Consider the following 20,588-nt stretch of genomic DNA (forward strand, 5'->3'; position numbering starts at 1 on the left):
GTCACATCTTCATTGATGCCAAACACTGAAAAGTCCCAGATGATCGTGTGGGCCAGCTGGTTGCCAAGTCCCTCACAGTTTCCTGGCTTGCTGGCTCCAAATCCCTGACTTATGGATTAATGGCAACCAGATAAATCGCGTCTCACATTCCTCTCAAAACCAGATAAATCCTTGGGTTTCTGCCACAAAACCACCCTCCCCAACACCCCCAGCTCCATGTGCCTCATTCCTTTGTCCGCTCAGCTCTTTCAGCTATTGATCTATTTTCCTTTCCATCATGTCGCTGCTCTTCAGCTTCTCCTAACATACCTTAATAATATTTCTTGGGACCCAAAAACCCATAAACCATTGCTAAGGTGGCATTTGTAAAGGAAATGTCCTACAGCACCGCACAATGACAGCTGTTACATATATGTTAGACTCCAAAATTATATATATATATATATATATATATATATATATATATATATATATAAAAAGAGATTTCTGTGCATTTCACTAGATGTTATGTTATGCACTGTTAGGCAATCTTGTTGAGATGGGGGGGGGTTTAAATGAAAAATTAAAATTGCTCATTGCCTGTTATTAAAATTAACTCACGAGTTTAAATTATACGAAACAAACAAGCTGCACATGTAAAAAGTATCAGTTGCCACTATTAATAGTATGAACAGTTGCACCATAGTTGTACTTCTATATTACTTCAGTTATTATTGTAATAACTATTATTGTAGTAGTATAGTTGCACTCTAATAGTATTTTATCTGTTTACAAATATTCGTCAAAAACAGCACAACTATGAGGCAACAGTTCACACTATTAACAGGAGCAACTGGTACTCTTTACATGTGCAGCTCATTTGCTTTGCATAATTCACTCCCATGTGAAGCCCAGCTTGTGCTGCACAACTTCATATTGAGCTTGACATTAAACAGAAGTGGCTTTTGACTGTTCAGCCACCGACTAATCTCTCTGATCCATGTCAATGACAACAGCACAGCTCCACAGTAAATAAATGATAACTGAAGGTCTTTCTGAGCATACAGCACAAATGAGGTTTAAATCATTACAGTACACATTGATAAGTCATCACTAACTGTGGACACTCCTGTTCGTGCGGACTTCTGAATTAACCATCAATTCAAGCATCAAGGAATGTGGTTCTTGTCGTTTGGGACAGAGGGTGACAGTAAGTTAACAGAAATCATCAGGCTTGGAAATTGTGTTTTGGCATGCAACGTTCTGGTCTTTACGTCTCATTTTCCAGGTACAAGACAAATTAGCAGGGCCATGAATGATCTTCTTCCACCTGTTCCCACCACTTGTCCACCTCACAAATAGCTTTTTTAAAATTTGATTTTACATGCTAATGTCCCAACGGCAGCTTCAGTGGACTCAAAGTTGCATGATCTTTGCACCAAATGTGCATCGCAAAGGTGCTGCGGCTCAGAGTGTAACATATGCAAATGATGTCCATGGTGTTTTGACACTCACTGTGAAATTTGCTAGTGGGGGGTAAATAAAACTTTGAATGTTATTTTTCCCTTTCTATTGCAGACCAATTAAGGTCAGACAGGCTGGAACCCACTGTTCCGATTTGATGGCAGATGGCTAAAATCTGAACTGTGAGAAACCCCACCGCGTTTAGATCTTGACATCCCGTAATTGTTGTAAAGCGCTAGCTTCATTCGTCAGTACAGCCGCGCTGTCAGAACAGACACATTGGGGAATTGTAGGATGACTCTCTAGCTCCGAGATCAAAATTAAATATCAGAACAGTGTGGACGTGACCTTGCTGACCTGACCAGGTGGCGCCTGACCTGTTTTTAGCAAGAAGCAAGACAGAGTAGCGAGTGGAGACCCTGCTGGGCTGCAATCATTTTCTGGCATGATTCAAACAAGGCAGGCGGGCCCTGGAATGCGCCACCAAAGACCATGTTACATGTAGTCATTTACCACGAAATGCGTGAAATGGATAGGGACTTTCATGGTTAACTGCGCATACAGTTGAAGCAATTAATATCTGGCTGCCTGTGTGGGCAGGAGTAACACCTCTTCACACTGCTCTCCCAGCTCCTAATTCACATGAAAGGAACACATTTATTTCATTCACGCATATTACTCTGACATGCGTAACTGACTGCATACTAAGCCATTAATGTGTAATTGTGCCAAGTTTTCTAGCTGCCATCATTAATAAAGCTTAAGATCTTTCTGCCCAAAGCTGGCTCAACTGTTGACTGCGGAAGAGGAATAACCATAGCACAGAAAATTGTATGTCAAATAAAAATGTTAAAATGTATTAGCTGTCATTCTTTCTTCCTGCTCCTTTCACATTTGCTGCTTGGTTGGGTGAGAAGACTGAAATCAGCAGTGACCCCACTGTTGGGTTAAACATGAAAAATGGACCAAGTGATAAGCTCATTACCTGCCTGTTTACACACTCATGACATCTCTGATTCTTCTAAACACCATCTAGGTTCATCATCTAAATAATCTTAACCATGTAGACAAGAACACAAACCAACATGTGTCATACGCACAACAGAAATGTCACACACCTAAATTTGACTGTTAACTCATGTCATGTACACATATAGAAAAAAAAAAAATCTACAGTTGACTTACATTTCAGTGGATAGACTAAGATGGACTTATCAGTTAAAAAGGTGTGACCAGATTCTGGGCAAGCTGAATACAATTTTGCATCAGATCTCTCGAGAGCTTCATATTGTAACGGCCCGCATTACTGGGCAGTGTTATGTTTGAGCGGGAAAATGGGTTTATTGTGAATAGCTGAGAATTGTGGTTAAAATGTGAATTAAGTGTTCAACTGCTGTGAGGACTCATGGGGAATATAAGGGGGTGAGTGTCTGTTGGCCAGTATGAAAGGAAGAGAGGAAAGTCTGAGAGGCATTAAGCAGGCTGGGAAGACTGGCTTGAGGTGGAGGTCCTTCAGGAAAAGGAGTCCTCGAACTGAGAACATTATTCCTTTGTGTTTACACCTATACCTCTCTTTGTGTAAAGGTGTTCCAATAAACGTTTGAACAGTGTCCGCGTGTCTTTCTTTGCCCCATCCAAACCCAGTGCACTACAGTATTTAATTCAAGACACTGACATTATGAACCACACCTTGCATGTTAAGGCCATCTAAATTCATGTTGCAATGTCATATCGTTGAGGTGTTCTGGGTAAAATATAACCACCAATTCATGTAAATAACAGGGACAGTTTACAGTTCATATGTCATATGTCACCTGTCACTGTCTAACATAGCTGCAGGGGACAGGCAGCATGGTGGCACAGCAAGTAATGCTGCTGTCTTGCAGCACCTGGGTGGTGTGAGAGGATGTGGGTTTGATCCCTGCTGAGTCTGTGTGGAGTTTGCTTGTTCTCCCCATGCATGCATGGATTTTCTCTGGGTGCTCTGGTTTCCTCCCACAGTCCAAAGACATGTCCAGGTTCACCCATAGTGTGTGAGTGACAGAGGGAGTGTGTTCCACTGATAAGTGAGCCATTGTATGTAATGTATCTAGCAGTATAACTCACTTTGGTAAATAAGGTGTATGGGCTGATAACACTACATAGTATTCATTGTAAGTCACTTTAGAGAAAAGTGTCTGCTAAGTGAATAAATACAAATAAATGTAGTATTTCCTGTGGAGCAGTAAGAGTGGATGTTTCATTTTGGACAGAGGGTCTATGGAAGTTGTAGAGGCTGCTGGTACCATTGATACATCAGCAAAAACAAACAGTTTAGTTGCTACACTCATTACACCCTTAGATCAATTATATATCAGTAACTGTGAACAAGTATTGACCTCACAATACCACTTTCCACGATACTCGGCTTGTGTTTTTACATTGAATTTCCACCATGCTTGGATCACAAAAACTCTCCTATGGTCTCTCCAGGCATCCATGATCTCAGCATTTGGAAAGAACATATTGTTCCACATCTCATTCCATGGAAGGAGAGGGCGAAAGCTGCTCTCCCTGTATCTGGAATTCTCACTCCAAGCATAAATGCCAAAAGAAGGGGCTGAGCACATTTCACACATGCAGGAATTTCCAGCTCAGGACATAAAGACAAGCTCTTGTTGTACCGCTGCATCTCTGCCCAGTAAATCAATCAGACAACAGTTAACTTCTTAACTTACTTCCTGGCTTGAGCGCTCATGGCCGAGTTTGAAGTGAGTAATGTGCCAGTGTTTTCTCTGCACGTTGGAACCACAAACTGTGAACAAAGTCAATAGCGTACAGTGCGAAGAATGTACAATGTGTTATGAATAAGATGCTAATGCTAGAATATTTGGAATATCATCTCTGTACCAAACTAGACAATATGGGAGCATGCAAAACAGCAGATATTTTCCAGCACTGTTCTAAAACAAACAAAGGGAAGTCTTTTGTAGGCTTTTTAATAAGTTAATAGTTATCATGATATTATAAATCACATTTGCTAATGTTTTTAAATATTCACATTTCTGTGCTAACAAATCACTCTTTCTATCCTATTTAACAACAAACTTGAGGCAGCCCTAAAGTGTAATACAGCTAAAATCAGTTTCAGTTAATGAATTCCTCTCCTCTTCCTCTTCAACAGATGTCAATAGCACTGGAGTCACAAATGCCACTTTAAACGACGGAGAACATGTATGTGTGGCCCCTCTCCAAAAGCTATCTGCATCTAAAGCAAGAGCGTGATCACATATATCTCAGTAAACTAAATGGGTAATGTTTATGGTGATAGGTTACACACAAGAGTCGAAATCTTTTTCAGTCCCTGGTTAGAATGCCTTAACGATTTATCACCCAGACACTGTGATTTTGTTGTGTTAATTAATGCAAATGCTGTGTTAATTAATGCAGTTTTGTTTGTTAGCAGGTAATTGTGTCACTTCCCCAAGCCTGCTCATACCACCTCAAAGGGCTCAGCTGAGAAAATCCTGTTACCCCACAAAGTGCCCAGAATTTGCAAAATTGTGCACAATTGAACATTGCGGTGTGGTGTAACAAGGAAACAGGTCCATCACAGAGAATTTATGAGATTCAGGAATCTAAAGGGCTAAAAAAATAAATAGATGAATAAACCTCTGTGTCTCAGTGGACATCGCAATAAAATCACAAAGAAAGATGGGGAAAAAACGAGGTGACCCTAATGTCTCAGGGTGCTGGAACTGACTGTTATTTCAGCTTTGCTGTTCTAACAGCCAAATTTCTAAATTTCCAAAATTCAGGTTCCATCCGTCCTTTGTAAGGATTAATAAGTAATTTATCATATACAGACAAAGAAGTAATAATTCAACTGCAAACACTACATCATTGCGAAATTCAACCAAAAGACTCATCAGAGTACAAAGAAGAAAATTCTGTGCATTGCATTGTTCCCATAAACCTTGAAAGACATTTTTATCTCTGGGCTTCACTCAGAAGGACACCCATGGGCCTGACTCATCACACCTCAATCTTAGGGGTTCCTGGGTAAGAGGCATTTTGCTGTGATCCAGAACAGTCCATCTATTACATATAAATTGTAGGGGCAGCAGGTACTACAGTGCTTAGATCCATCTCCTTGCAGGGTTTTGAAGTTCAACTTTGAGCACCTGCTAAAGTACCCTTGAGTCAGATACTTGGCCTGAATTGTACAAAGTTAACCAGCTGAATCAATAGGTTATTCATTTTAAGCATGTACAATACATCTGACATTGTAAGGTAGCTTAAGTAAAGACAATCTAAATGAGAAAACCTGATTAAAATATTTAGGGATATATATATATATATATATATATATATGTGTGTGTAAATATGTACATTTGAATACATGTACTATGTATTCAAAATCAAATAATGCTCTCTCTCAAAATTCTGTTGTACGTTTAACAGATTTATGTTTTTTAATTTTTGTTGAAAATGAACCTAATACTACTCTGACCTTACTTTTTGTGAGGTGTGAGTAAAAGTGCTATGGATGTAGAGTCCCCGCTCTTCATGTGATAAAAACTGCCTAAAAAATTTATTTTAGACTCATTAACATGAAATTGAAAACCAATCTTTAAAATGGACTCCTCTCTTAACTCAAAATATATATTTTAAGTTCTAACACAAAGCTGGCTAATCATAGAGTGGCATCTTTTTTTATTTATTTAACATTCAATCTGGAAGAAAGTGAAGGCAAAAAGAAGAGGAAAAAGTAATGTGGTGAGAATAATACCGGTGTAGATGGTTAATTATACTGCTAGTCTGCCTTGAATTCTGATTTCCATGACTTTTGAGATAACACAATTTAATTTCAATGCTATAATTAGGCCAACCCAAGGGACAATGACCTCTGTGAGAACAATAATCATCATCACAGCAAAATTATTGCAGAAAAAGATGAAAAAAGTGATGTTTGATACTGGCAGGTTTTATTAAACCATAAGAATTTAATAGTATCATAAAGTTTCCTACAGCAAACCCATATATCACCTACCTGAGAGGTGTACTTCTTGGCTTTGTCTTGTCCCCAATCTGTAACCATATAACCATCGTTAATGATATGGTAGTATCTTACTTCGATGCTATAACAATCATTTAAAAACAACACTGATGAGATTCAGTGCAACTGCACCATTTGTACTGGTAGCTTATGTTCTGTTTATATAAACAAATGACGAAAAAACAAGCACAACATCATACTCAAAATGATGCTATATTATAAAAATCTGTTTGACTCAAATAGACACACAAGTACACAAGGAGCACTACTACTGCTACATTCCAAAAAAAAAAAAAAAAAAAGCATTTATTTGAAACTGGCCATTACACAATCCCCCATAAATTACTTTAAAAGAAAACACTTTCAGTATTCTCAAACATTGACAACATTCATTGCAACTGTCATCGCTATATTAATTGCTGCTTTGCTGCCTGCTACATCCGAGATTCTGAGTAAAAGTTGCAAATTAGCTTTCGGGAAGCTCTGTTTCCAATTCAAGTTCCGTTTAAAAAAAAAAGTTTTTACATCGCATTTTAAAGGAGTTTGCTTTTTATATAAGCAGACACATTAGATGCTAGACTGGGTTGCAAGAGTAACACTGCAAGCGTTAACAGTAAAAACTTGATGGAAAAACAATTCGAAGGCTTTCTGCTTTTTGCAGAAATGTCAGTCTATTTTGTGTGTGAAAAACTGAGCAGAGACTCTGTCTATGAAGTATGAAGCAGTGAACCTGGTGGCCAATACAACCCGTCCTGTTAAGACACTAGAGTATGGCTATAGCATTTTGCTATGGCCATTGATCTATGGAGTCACCTTGCCAGCAAAATGGATGAAACCATTTAGATTATATGTCAACGGTTTCCTGCTGTCACTCCCTGTCCACTGGGCTTTCTCTTGAATACTAATGTTGCTAAGCAACATGATCATGTATGTGGCTCTCGATGGAGTGTCCATACTCTACTATCCTGTTACAACTACTTCTAATGTTTTCAGAAAAACATTTGCTCAGTTGTAAGACCACTGGTGAATGATAAACCATTTTTCTGGTGGTTAAGAAAAAAGACATACTGGGACTGAGATTACATGGAAGGAACTCACAGGAAACAGTTTTAAAATATTATATTGTCAACATACAAAACAGACGCATGACCAAGCAATGGGTTGCCTCGTGAATGCATTTTACTTAAAGAAAATAAGATAAAAATAATAAAAGGGTTGGACCAAGGATAGGACCTTGAGTAATGCTTAGAGATGTGTCACATGGTGAAAAAATTAAAATTTATCTTTATTCACACATTTCAGCGACATTCCAAAATATGCAAGTGATAAAACAGTACTTGACTATTCTTGGAATGTAGAGTATATGTGTCCCTCTATTCATCTATCTATCTGACTTCAATAACTGACTGACTTGACCAGGGTGAACTGGAGCCTATCCTAGAAGGATTGGGTACAAGGCTGAGGGCAGGTACAACTTGCATGGAGCACCAGTCACAGAACATACATGCATACAATCCGTCCATCAACAACAAGCACTTGTCCTGAGCGGGGTTGCGGCAAGCCAGAGCCTAACCCAGCAACACAGGGTGCAAGGCTGGAAGGGGAGAGGACACACCCAGGATGGGATGACAGTCCGTCACAAGGCACCCCAAGCAGAACTCAAACCCCAGACCCACCGGAGAGCCGGACCCGGTCCGACCCACTGCACCACTGCGCCACCGCAACCGTCTCCCCCCACATGTATACAAATGAAAAAATATTACCTGTTCAATGTCATCTTCATCACTGCTGAGTTTCAAGTCATCCTCTAGCATGCTGTAAGAGGCAAAAATAACAGTGAAAATCATCATATCTTTTCTGGAAAAACAAAAAGTATTACATATTACATTTTTCCTACTTCTAGACATTCCCTTTCAGTTCAGGCATTGTGAAGTGGGAACACAGGGAACACAGAGCATCTGTATACCTCATGACCAAACACAAAATTTTCTCCCTCCTCTGAAAACCAAAAAGCAAGAACATAGACTTCTTTTTAAATGTAATATCTATTATGATGACAATGGAAAGCACAACAATTCCATTGTTTATAGAAATATTACCAAACACAATTTTGAAAATTGAAAGCTAAAAGAATACTTGTTCAAACACGGATATCAGACAAATAATAACTACTGATTTAATCTTTTAAGGCATTGTGACATTAAAGCAGGACTGAACAGAAACACAATGTTACTTAGCTACCACCACTTTTAAGTTAAATGTGGTGGTAGCTAAGTAACATTGCATTTGAGATATAAGTGATAATAGTAATCTCACACACACACACACACACACACACACACACACACACACACACACACACACACACACACACACACACACACACACACACACTCTTGGAACCGCTTGTCCCACACGGGGTCGCGGGGAACCGGAGCCTACCCGGTAACACAGGGCGTAAGGCCGGAGGGGGAAGGGGACAGTAATCATTATGGCAAAAAAAAAAAAAAATATTTAAAAAGGTGAATAGGAGGACTTATTGAAAGGCAAATAAATGAACAAACAAAGAAACACCACCACCACCAACAACAACAATAATAATAATAATAATAATAATAATAATAATAATAATAATGAAAGAAAACCCAATTTCACTACCTGGGAGTAACAAGGGATGAGTATTAAGTATATGAATATATCTGTTTATATTAGTATATAATCTTTTGACTTTTTAAAAAATAAACTTAACTAAATGTGAAAGCAGGGAGAGACACTTTGAAGATGACCTTCATAACAAGAAATAATGATTTCCTAGCTGCCCTGCATAGTAATTCATTTGGGGGACACATTATTGTAAACAGGTCAGCACAAAGTCAGTAATTACACTATTTACACTTAATCAATTGGCTTTATTATAAGATCATGCAGTTCATGAATATTTTAACATTGTATTATATCTCTAAATGACAATGAATCAGGGACACTTCACCAATAAATTTAGTTATCACCTTTAATCTGAATACCAAGGTGATAATGAGTTGTTTGTCATCTAGCAAGGAACTATGTGTTTTTCATATCCAGTGCTCTGTGATATGGAAAGTGGATACAATCAGAAAAAAAGTCAAACAAATAGATTTTTGAATATTAAGATGAAAAATACTAAATTAGTTTGAGATTATTTATTCTTTGTCATTTCCCGGGGTATCTGTGTGAATCAGTGACAAAACATTTATTTACCAATTAATTAGTCAGCTAATAATTAGGCAATTTATTATTCATTAATTAATATGTCTTAATTTTATAATGATAAAGGAAGAGGGATGATGTCTGAAGTATCAAAAGTAGTCTGTGCGCATATCATTCTGTCACACAAAATATAACGTTAACCCACAAGGAGCTCAACAGAAACTATATTCATTCAGAAATTGATAAGCCTATCTTTTGTCATCCAAAGCAAGTAATTTAATTAAATCTTGAAACAACTAAAATAAATCTATAGTTGTTCCATAAAATATCACTACCGGTTTTTATAAAATTGCTCATGGCATACTCCCCATATTTCTACCGTAATCGCCTAGTCACCAAAAACACACAGAGTCTTTGCCAGCTTCTTGACGGTTCCAAGAACCTGGGGAATCGGGCCGTTGGTGGATTGGCACACAGCCCCTGAGAGTCTGGCCCAAACTTGAACGCTTCTCAGAAAAATAAGCAATAAAAAAATGTTTACTGCTTTGAAATCTGGTCTTGATACCTGGTTTTAATTCTCTGCATTGTTACATATATAATGTGTTTAAATTTTATAGGCTATGGGTTCGATTGAGGCCTTTTGATGGGTCTGTGTGATGTTTCAGGTGCATGATGCCTGGGATTGAAACTGGATCACATCAGCCCGGTTTTTATGAGAAGTTACGGAAAACAGATGAACATGTGTTGATTTTTGTACAATTAATACCATTTTACACTGACGATGCTGTATGAAGACAGCATTGCAGGTTTGCCTTGTTGCGAAAAAAACAACATTATGCTCACAGTTCATCTCTGCTACTGTTCACTATAGCTACTCACTTTTATTACATACATCCTGGGTTTATTTTTAAACAGACCACCATTAATGGCAACGTGCCATTTAAAGTGAGGCTCTTCGGAGTGTTTGCTTGACAGCAATAGTGGCTTTTGTTAACTGGAGTCTCCATGCCGTCTGCCTCGACAGCATGACAGCGCAACAATGGCGGCCTTCCCGCGGCAAGCAGCCTGTGATCTAGCAGCAGGGAGCCAAGGGAAAGGCGAGTGAGAGAGTCTGTCGCACACTCTCCATAAGGCCACACATTATTTTTTTAGGCGTTACGGTCTTTAGCTAATGCTTATCAAGACTACATTTTCTTACGAATAACCAATATCCATTCAAACATTTTCATTTATCTACTTGGAGGTGTTGCATATTTGCGGGGCATAAAGCAATAGAAAATAAAAAAAAATAAACGTGGCACAGTCCTGATCTTTAAAAAGTTCTTAAATTTTTTTCACCCAAATACGATAAATTTTCAGTTGATTATCCAAACTTAGATATAACTCCCATGTTTCATACTGGTTTTCATGACAAGAAAAGGATTTTCTTTTTCTCAAAACCTTGTTAATCTGCTGTTTTTGATCTTATTACAACAGTCTGATTTGTGCGAAAATAATTAATACAAACAAAAATAATTCCTACATCATGTTGTTTAATCCTTCATAAAGATAAATCTCTCATTTACATGAGCCTTGCATGTGGCATGTGGGAACTACAGAAGTTACTTATAAATTCTAGATGAAGGATCTTGTAAGGGGGCTAATGTGGCTTTCGCTCTGTTTGCAGTTTGTTTTCAAATAATTTTTTTTTTTCTCAGAAGGTTCTCATAACTGTAGTGCATGTACCTTGCAAATCAAATTTAATGTACAAATTTTGCTCGCTCACAGACTGTAAATTATCGTAACAGAAGTGCTCGCAATCTTCTGTAATGGAGTAAATTTACCGACTGTCCAACTTAACTATGTAAATACCTTACTCTGTCAGATGCACAGCTAAGTAATGCAGTCCAATGCAAAGCCTATGCCATGAGTGTCATGCTCTGGACCATACCCTGGCAGAGTGCACCTGGCAGGAATTAGGAGCATGTGTAAAGGAGGCCGTTCCATCCCTCCCAACTTGTGGAATCTCATAGATACAACTGCCCTACTCGCATTTGTTCCTGACTTCTGCTCATAGACTCCTGATCCCTGCCTCCTCTGGTTTGACCTCCTCCTGGACATTTGATAAAGAGATTGGATTTGCCCCAAAGATGACTTTCACACCTTCACTTTGTGACCCATGTTGTCCCAGACCACAACTTTGGATTTTGCCCCCCCCATGCCACAAACGGCTAACATAAAATAAAAGAAACTGCACTTGGTTCCTACCTTCTGTCTCCCCACGTCTTTTGTGTGTGACAATGAGTGTTTGTGTGTGTTTTTTTTTTGATCCCACAAATTGAGGTATCAAGCCAGTGAGGGGAGGGAAAACAAGTCGGCACAAACAAGCTTAATTTGTAAAACAAGAAAATGTGAAAACAAAAAGAAAAAAAAAAACACAATAAACCAGTATCTCTGGCCTTAGGATGCCCAGCTGCCTTAGAACTCCTGTTGCACTCTAACCCCTAATAATAGCTGCACACGTAATAGTAATTAAATTATGGAATTAAACCATGGAGATTCACTGGGATCTAGTTCGTATTAATGCAGATTTCCAGCATGGAAAAAAATAAGAATTTTCATTAAGACTTGCTGTTTAGAAACCTTAACATGAACCCAAAGTTAACTGTTTATTGAAAAACCAAATATAATCTCTTTGAACTCTTATAATTAGATATACTCCTTTAGATTATTGCGCTAAAATCTAACTCAACATTTGTTTTGGGAAATAAATTAATTAGTCTGCCATGGAATGGCATCTCATCCTGGGTATATCCTGACTAGCCTAGTGCTATGTGCCTCGAGGATAGGCTCCTGACCACAACGACCCTTACCTGGCCATTGAGTGAGTTTTTTCTTTTGTTTTACGACCTGAAAAATCATTTATTTTCCTCCAGCTGCCAGTATTATCACGGCAATATCTTGTGTCTTGTAAATTGCTCTAGACGAGAGCAGACCTGTCTGCTACAATGGACTGGGAATTGGGGGATGAGAAAGAGGGAGACAGGTCCAGATGGAAGCAGCTTGGATCAGATGGAGGGAGTGCATTACCCAGAGGCCCCTGGCAACATCTGGTACAACCTCCAAGTAAAGGTGATTTAGAGCAATGCAAGGACTATTACACTGCTCCCTTCCAAGCACTGTCATTCTCACCAATTAACACTCATATTGTTCTGCAATGGCTTCTTCACCCCTAAATGAGGGATTTCTGTACATCTGAATTATGCCATTCCTGTGTTTTGGTGCACAGTGTCCCTCTGTCTTGCAAGCAAATGTGGCAGTTTAGCACTGTTAAAGCAAAAGAGGTCATTATTAAGTTGTGGAACTGTGTATGAAATGCAAGCACTCAGGGCATTGAATTAAATTGCTTATTTCAATGCATAGATGACAGTCAGAATGATTAAAATGTGATCTATGCAGACATGCAAATGTTTTGTGAGGTAAAAATAATAACATGTTTAATGTATACTGCCAGAACTTCTGTGCTGCAATCAGTCATAATACATAAATGCACAATGACAGATAGAAGCAGAAGCTGTTTTTAAAATGGGTAATATCAACGTTAAGGGAGGCTTTCTGGGACTTAGATCAAAACGTGTTTACACACACATTGTCTGAAACCGCTTGTCCCGAGCGGAGTTGCGATGAGCTGGAGCCTAACCCGGTAACGCAGGGCGCAAGGCTGGAGGGGGAGGGGACACACCCAGGATGGGATGCTGGTCCGTCACAAGGTACCTCAAGCAGGACTCGAACCCCAGACCCAGCAGAGAGCAGGAACAGGCCAAACCCGCTACGTCACCGCACCCCCCAAAACATGTTTAGAGCAATAATAATAATAGTATTAATAAATTTAAAAGAATTTTTCAATAATAACTCTTTGTACTTTTGAATTTCTTTAGTCATATGTATAAATTCTGAGAGATAATTTTCATAATTTTCATAATTATTTATTTTGTTAATGTGTTTCTCAGAAGTAAAATTAGTATGTATAGCTACTTATTTTTTTTCCCATTTATTCAGCCATGTTGCTGTTAATCAGTAGACAATAAACAGTAAAGTGCATTTGCATCAAGAGCAGAAGGACCTTTGGACAGCTGTGGACAAATCAAAGGAACAATAGCCTACTTTTCCTTCAAGGCTAATTGAGAAGCATTTAAAGGAATACTCACGACTTCTGTGGCACGGACTTGTTCACAGACTTGTTACTTGGGAAATTGCACCATTCTAGAAAAAAAGAGGATTGAATGCTAGAGCATGGCCTCCAACAAGCAGCACCCAACAAATTCTGTGATTTCTGATATCCATATTAGGGTGTGTAGCTTAACCAAAGACACACATTGCTACTTTGCAGCATTGCAGAAAAGTTCAGAATTCAAATTTTTTACGGACGCATTCCTGGACAGACTGTACTGAACCATGAGACTGAAAAAAGACAAAGGTAGACCTACTTTGTCCATTGTATCCTGAGATTAAATGTTGTGACTCCTACAAAAACACAAAAAATACATTAAATATAATATAAAGATGTATTTTCTTGTCCTACTACACTTTTCAGAAAGAAATTATGAAATTAAGAAATTATGAAAGAAGGTTATATTGCAGAAGTCGTAAAGACTAATGATTGCCCACTAATGCAGGTATTCAACACATACAAATCATGTGCCAGTATGTGGGCAGAATGAGATGTCTTTGTTAAAATTTAAAATAAAAAAAAAAAAAAAGATGGCACCATTAACCACGGATTTATGGACACTGCTTATTATCTAAAATGTCATTCGGGTCGAGCAGTAGAATTCAATCCATGTTCATCTCTGACAGAAATTAGAGGGTTTAGACTTGAAATTATACATAATGGAATTTTTAAACAGAGAATAATGAAAATAAAGGTGAGAATGTACACTGAAAGCAGGAGACCATGCACAGGAGTGACAAGCAAGAAAATAAAAGCTTGAAGCTCAGCTCTTTGTGTTTTGACCCTCTTCTTTTGCTTTTTGTCTTTCCCCATTTTCACATAACTCAACCTAAAGAAGGGTTTGGATTTAACAAGGGCTGTGTGGCCATCAAAAGTCACACAGCAGATGCACTGAGACTAATGACATCTGATGACAGTTAATGGTTAAACCCTATTCATGAGTAACATTCCGTATTCTGTCACCCTGGCATGCCATCGAGTATTTTTCAAATATCATATCTGTGCAGTTTTAAAAGTGTACTTGTGTAATATTTGTCATTGTATTGATTTTAAAAGTTTTTATTAGCCTGATATTTGTTATGAGTATATTATATAGACAGCAAGTGGCAGAGAGAATAGAAAATGCATCAAAGTAGAACCAAAAATCTTGTAAAAAAAAGGTAGAACATGCTCACAGTAATGGTGCAAAAGTATTGAATTCAGTGCTGAATCCTTCCCAGTGGGGCAGTAGTCAAAGGTGCACAGGTATTTACTGAGATAAAATTATTACATGGGAATGTTTCAAACCAAATCCTTTTTCAGCATGTGCACAACATTTAGGAAATACACAAAAAATATTACAAAGAATGCAATATGCCTCTTATGCAACATGTGCCATGGAACAGGAATAGGACAGAAATAACCAAACCTAGGAACGTATGACTGGACAAAAGATAAAGGGACAAAATTGGACAGGTTGAGTGGTAAGTTTCCGAAAAGCACCATTGGGACAACTGAAAAATTGAAAAGGAGGAAAACAGAGAAATATGGGAAAAAAAGGCTGTTACACATTGTTTTTGCTGTGTATAGGTATCCTGAGATGGTAGGACAGTGTGAGGGGGACTCACCTTAGGGAGGACGGGGAACTTGCTCTGCTCTGGTTTTCCCGGGGTGTGGATGGCAGTGAGTGGAGGGGGCCAGGAGTGAGTCATTTCCTGTAAAGAGCAACATCACTGATCTGCTTACAATCTGGCGACATCACTGAGCGCTAAGGCAACCGAAGGAGAGGAGCCTTCGTCCACAGACATTCGCCTAGAGCAGCGCTGCTGCACGACAGATAAGGGTAGCGTGTGCGAACTCCAGCGCCAGCCAAATTCAGCCCAGAAGGGCTCATAGAAGGCTTTCTGCGTCCCTACTCCGGCATTTAAGACATAGGATGGCCGCAGAGGTCCTGATACCTCATTTCAACTCCGCACACCAAGGCTTGCCTTTTTATTTTTCTCATTTGTCACCACAAGATCCTGCCATTTTGATTGATCTTTTCACTCGCATCTTCTGATGTCTTTAGACATTGGCTTGTGTTTAAGGGACGCAAAAATGCGGCTTTCCTGAGATGGCTAAAGAAATCGTACCTGGAAGATGTGCACTATAGTTAACCGTTATAAAAATTCAATTATGAAAGCATGAAAGCAAGTGCATGCAAAAACTTGATACTGAGTGTTATCATAGATTAGGAATTTGGTTTCTTGGACAATATGAGAATAACAGATGATAAATGGAGGACTAATGTTTAATATAATATTTTAATCATAAAAATATTAACTTTAATGTTTTGATTGCTGTAATTTGAACTATCTAGTTTCAGGGTGCTGATCACAAAAAAAAGAAAAGATAAACATTAAATGTGAGTCAGTTCTGAGTACAGTTAAGTCTCAGTTAACAAAAGGGACCAAGGCTAGGTTGGATAACCGAAAATATGGGGTAATATGGAAATGTTGTGTGTGAGATACAAGAGACATGGCAATCTGATACAAGTATGAAAACTTATTCCACTCAATATTGTCATTACTTGTATTGATTGTACAATATGTTCAGCACAAAAGTTATTTAGTGAAATTAGTGGTTAAAGTTAGTTTTCCTGTTTTAGGCTGGATGCAATTCTTTGCATGGACTCGCCTTTGTCTAGTCTTTTTTAAAGCTTCATGTAATCAGATGAAAACCACTTTTTCTTTTTCTGCTTGCCATGGTTTTTAGCACCTGACACATACCAAACAACGGTATTGTTAATTGGTCAGTGTCGTTTTCCCGTCGTTACATTGTGCGATTGTCATCAAATGGTCATACGGGTCCAAATGCACGAACCTTGAAGTAGATGAAGTCAATTGGTATTTCAGGCATGTCAGAAATTCCAGAATGTTGAACAATGTTGGATAATCAAGACTTTACTGCAGTAGGAATTTCACAGTGGCTGGTGACATGACCCTGAGCAACAATCACACTTTCACCACATAATAGCTACAGGATATAACAACTCTGAAGGCCAACAAGCCTAAGACTGTGCCTACACTTCGCAAGTGAAAGACAGCGACCGCAGCTCATTCTTCTTGGCAGATACACGTCACCGTCCCCTGCAGCTGCTGTTTGACATCATTTCCCTCCCTACAGGTTCTGATGTTTGACAGGTCCACATATTTCACCGAGCATGACCAGGAATTTCTCCCTGTAATGTGCGTCACTCACAGAATCCCCTGGGCTCACGGCAGGATCGACCCGGGACACCCTGAGAAGACTTCACAGCTTATCACGTTTGTACCCATGTGCCTTCTTTTATTTGCTCCAAAGACACAAGTCCAGATATAGAGCTCCGGACCCCTTTGTATCAGACTAACACATGACAACAAAAAGTGGTATTCAGAACACACAGTGAATATCTAAACAGAAATCAGAGAGCCCCACTACTGGACAGGCATAAAAATGGTCATAGAGTCTTTAAAAAAGGTACGGCTTTAGCTTTGCTTGCTTTGAAAAGCTTTCTTGACAACATTATTTAGTTACAGAAATCTTAAAATCACAGGGTAATACAAGCTTATTTGTAATCCTTTGGCATTTTTTTTTTTTTCCATTTCAGAGATCTGTGTGCAGATAGCAGCAATTGGTATTACAGGGTTTAACTTAACAGTTAGGAAAAGAAGGGGATCTGACTCACCCTTAAAATATCTTCAATGGAGCTATTTTCATTCGACAAGCTGACCTGAGGATGACAAAGAAAAAAAAAAAAATATATATATGCAGTGTGTGTGTTTGTATATATATATATATATATATATATATATATATACACACACACACATATATATATATTTATATACATATATGATCTTGTGCATCTCTCATTTTTTTGGGTCAACAAGTGATGGTAAAAGGTAAAGAAAATGGAAACTGTAAGAGAAAAATAATTCAAAGCATACATTTATGTATTCCCACAGCCTGGATGACATAACACCCTTAACTGGACTTAACAAGGCTGACTTTTTCACAGTGTTGCTTTGATTCCTAGAAGAAGCCATTATCCAAGAAAAATGTAACATAAAGGAAGAGAGCACAAAAATAATAAACCCAATCGCAATTTTCCACCGATTATGAATCATTGATTTTGCAATAACAAAGAACATGGCAGCAATACAACGCCCCACTCATACTGCTATATTAATATTTCTCTGCGGCATCACAAAGAATGACTCAGTGAGCCTATTATGCTGCATCTAGTTAGTGATGTCATACAAGTAGCGTCCTGTCATCGTAGTGGTGTTAACTATGGAGACTTGTGCCCATCACAGTCACTAGGTCTTTGTGAAGTTTGGCCAGCTCTGCATTAAAAGCGTGTGACTAGTTGATGGCTTGGCTCACTGATGCTTGGTGCTGAGGAGAGCCAGGAAATGAGCGACCAGTGAGATGCTTAACAAGACCGAACAAGACATCCCAGGGGACCAATCTGACATGTTCTTCAGCACTACCCCCTAAAGCCCTGATATATTAGTACGATGGGACCTTCAAATGCTCACTAAATCAATGCATTTTCAGCAATAAATCAAGGAGATCAGGGAAAAAAAAAGCTTTGAATTCTGTAGCACCTCAAACAGAAAGGTTACTGAATGCTAAACCTGACACTGAAGAGCTAAAGCAAAAGCAGGAAAATGTTGATGATGGAGCGTGTTTTGTTGCTAGAAGCAGCTCATGCAAAAAGTTCTTTCCCAAAGAAGCTTTGATTAGGCATCTCTTTGTGCTGTCAGAACCGATCGAGCTTATGAGATCACCGCAAGAAAACGGATGGGCTTTGGGTCCAGATTGGCTCTGAGGAACACTATTGTCAGAACATTCAGTTCCTTCTCTGTTTCCAAACCACAAAACCATTCCCTGAGAAAATTATAGGAATTTTGCGAAATTCCACTTTGGTCTTTTATTTTATCCTTCACTGGAATATCTTGTATATCAAAGGACAAAGAAAATACTAACATCTGTATGAGTTAGCTGACAGATTTGTCCAAGGCAAAGTACAATGTTCGGTTCTTACACGGTAAGCTACTGTTATATACCCAGTTATACGGGTTTTTTATTTATTTATTATTTTTTTCTGCAATTCAGGGTAAGTGCAATGCCAAGGGTACTACGGCAGGTCCAGGGATGCACACGCTGCATTTTCAGTTGCAAGGCAACAGCTACAACCACTATGCTACTTGCTGCCTATGAGATGGACATTGCAATGCATTGCAAATGATTAGCTCTCCAAGTCTGAAACATAAATCATACAGAAGTGGTATAATGTAAGTGCTAATGTTTTCTGTGAGGAAGTTACTTATACTGACTCCCTGAATGCCATTTACAATAATAATATTGCGGACATGGAAAAGAGATTAAAAAAATGGCACAAAAACACAAGGATCAATATTTTTATGTCATTTTTTTACAGAACCATTTGATATAATCATTCACCCCACTGGAAACTCCTGACCTGTAAATGGAATTGACAAATTCATGTTAAGCACACACTATCTTGCTGTTATAAACACCATCAGAGCTTTACTAATATGATGGATTATATGACTCAGACAGAATCCCAACATGCTGTCAGTTACCAGTTTGAATCGACAGCCTTCATTACTCCATAATCATAAAACATGTTTCCTTGCCGCAAGGCATTTCTCTGCAGCTCTGCAATTACAAATAAAAAACTAAAAATAAATAAACCTGTCTCCTTGTTCAGTGATTTGCAGTCATGCTTGTTCCAGAGATTTCAAAATCCGTTCTCTTACACACAAAAAGTGTACTCAAAACTCATTTTCAATTTGGTAATCATGGATTTGAAATAATTAAATTCCCAAAAGACTTTTTTGTTCTTTTTTTTGGAATCTTCTAATTAATGTTCACCATCAGACTTTTGCTTTCAGTGATTGTTGCGCCTGTGTGAATTGTCTACATATCTAACCCTATTTAAATTCCAATTTACAATACCCTGTCATCATTTCACCCCCATCTGCTTTTCACCGGATACCTTGAACAACCATCTATCACTAACATCTCCATCTGTAAGTGTAATCTGTTTGAATTAACACGGTGTGGGTAATTCCTTTCCAAGTCAAAGCCAAAACCAATAACTTATAAGTATGTTGTAATTATTATTGTATGATTGTAAAATGTTACAAGTAGTAATGCAGTTAATATATCACTTGTACAAATAGTGTTGAATTATTATTTTTTAAAAGTTCTTTTTTATTATTTGCTGTTGCTGCTTGTGTAAACAAAAGGTTCTTATACACATCCCACAGAGAACGCCTGTGAGTGAGAGATGGAAGCAAAGCCGATGCAAATAAACACAAGTGTGTGCCTGTTAAGAACCGCATGTCTCAGAGACAGAGTTGGGCCCAAGGCCCAGATGGGGGGGCTTCATGTGGCCCCCTGTGTGCCCATCCAAATTCCACACCCGCCAGCTCTGAGAGCTGGAACAAAGGGGCCTGATTACCACGTAAGGTGCAACATCGTTCACACGAGGAAGGAAAAAAAGAATAAATGGCCCTATGGACATGTTGGAATAAGACCCACCCGGGCATGAAAACAGGCTATTGGAAGGGAGATAGGCAATCACCTGGTGCTTAAATTCTGTATTAATTTTGGTCTGCTAATCACTCAGCATGCTTTCTGAGCCCGCCTGCAGCAACAGCCCAGGAACTACTTTTC

The 20,588-nt window shown here is 38.6% G+C and overlaps 1 protein-coding gene across 1 annotated transcript in view; it reads right to left on the reverse strand.

Moving 5' to 3' along the window:
* Positions 1 to 20,588, reverse strand: part of LOC108931053 (AF4/FMR2 family member 2-like) — a 91,826-nt gene that overhangs the window by 21,621 nt on the left and 49,617 nt on the right. Inside the window, exons 4-9 of the mRNA XM_018746640.2 lie at positions 17,563 to 17,607; positions 15,485 to 15,571; positions 14,134 to 14,170; positions 13,855 to 13,909; positions 8,245 to 8,296; positions 6,476 to 6,513 (exon numbers count right to left, since the gene is read on the reverse strand). Of these exons, the coding sequence (XP_018602156.1) occupies positions 6,476 to 6,513; positions 8,245 to 8,296; positions 13,855 to 13,909; positions 14,134 to 14,170; positions 15,485 to 15,571; positions 17,563 to 17,607 (314 nt within the window). The remainder of the gene's footprint in view (positions 1 to 6,475; positions 6,514 to 8,244; positions 8,297 to 13,854; positions 13,910 to 14,133; positions 14,171 to 15,484; positions 15,572 to 17,562; positions 17,608 to 20,588) is intronic.

This window comes from Scleropages formosus, chromosome 14 (genome assembly GCF_900964775.1).
Source record: "Scleropages formosus chromosome 14, fSclFor1.1, whole genome shotgun sequence".
In the NCBI taxonomy this organism is placed as follows: domain Eukaryota; kingdom Metazoa; phylum Chordata; class Actinopteri; order Osteoglossiformes; family Osteoglossidae; genus Scleropages; species Scleropages formosus.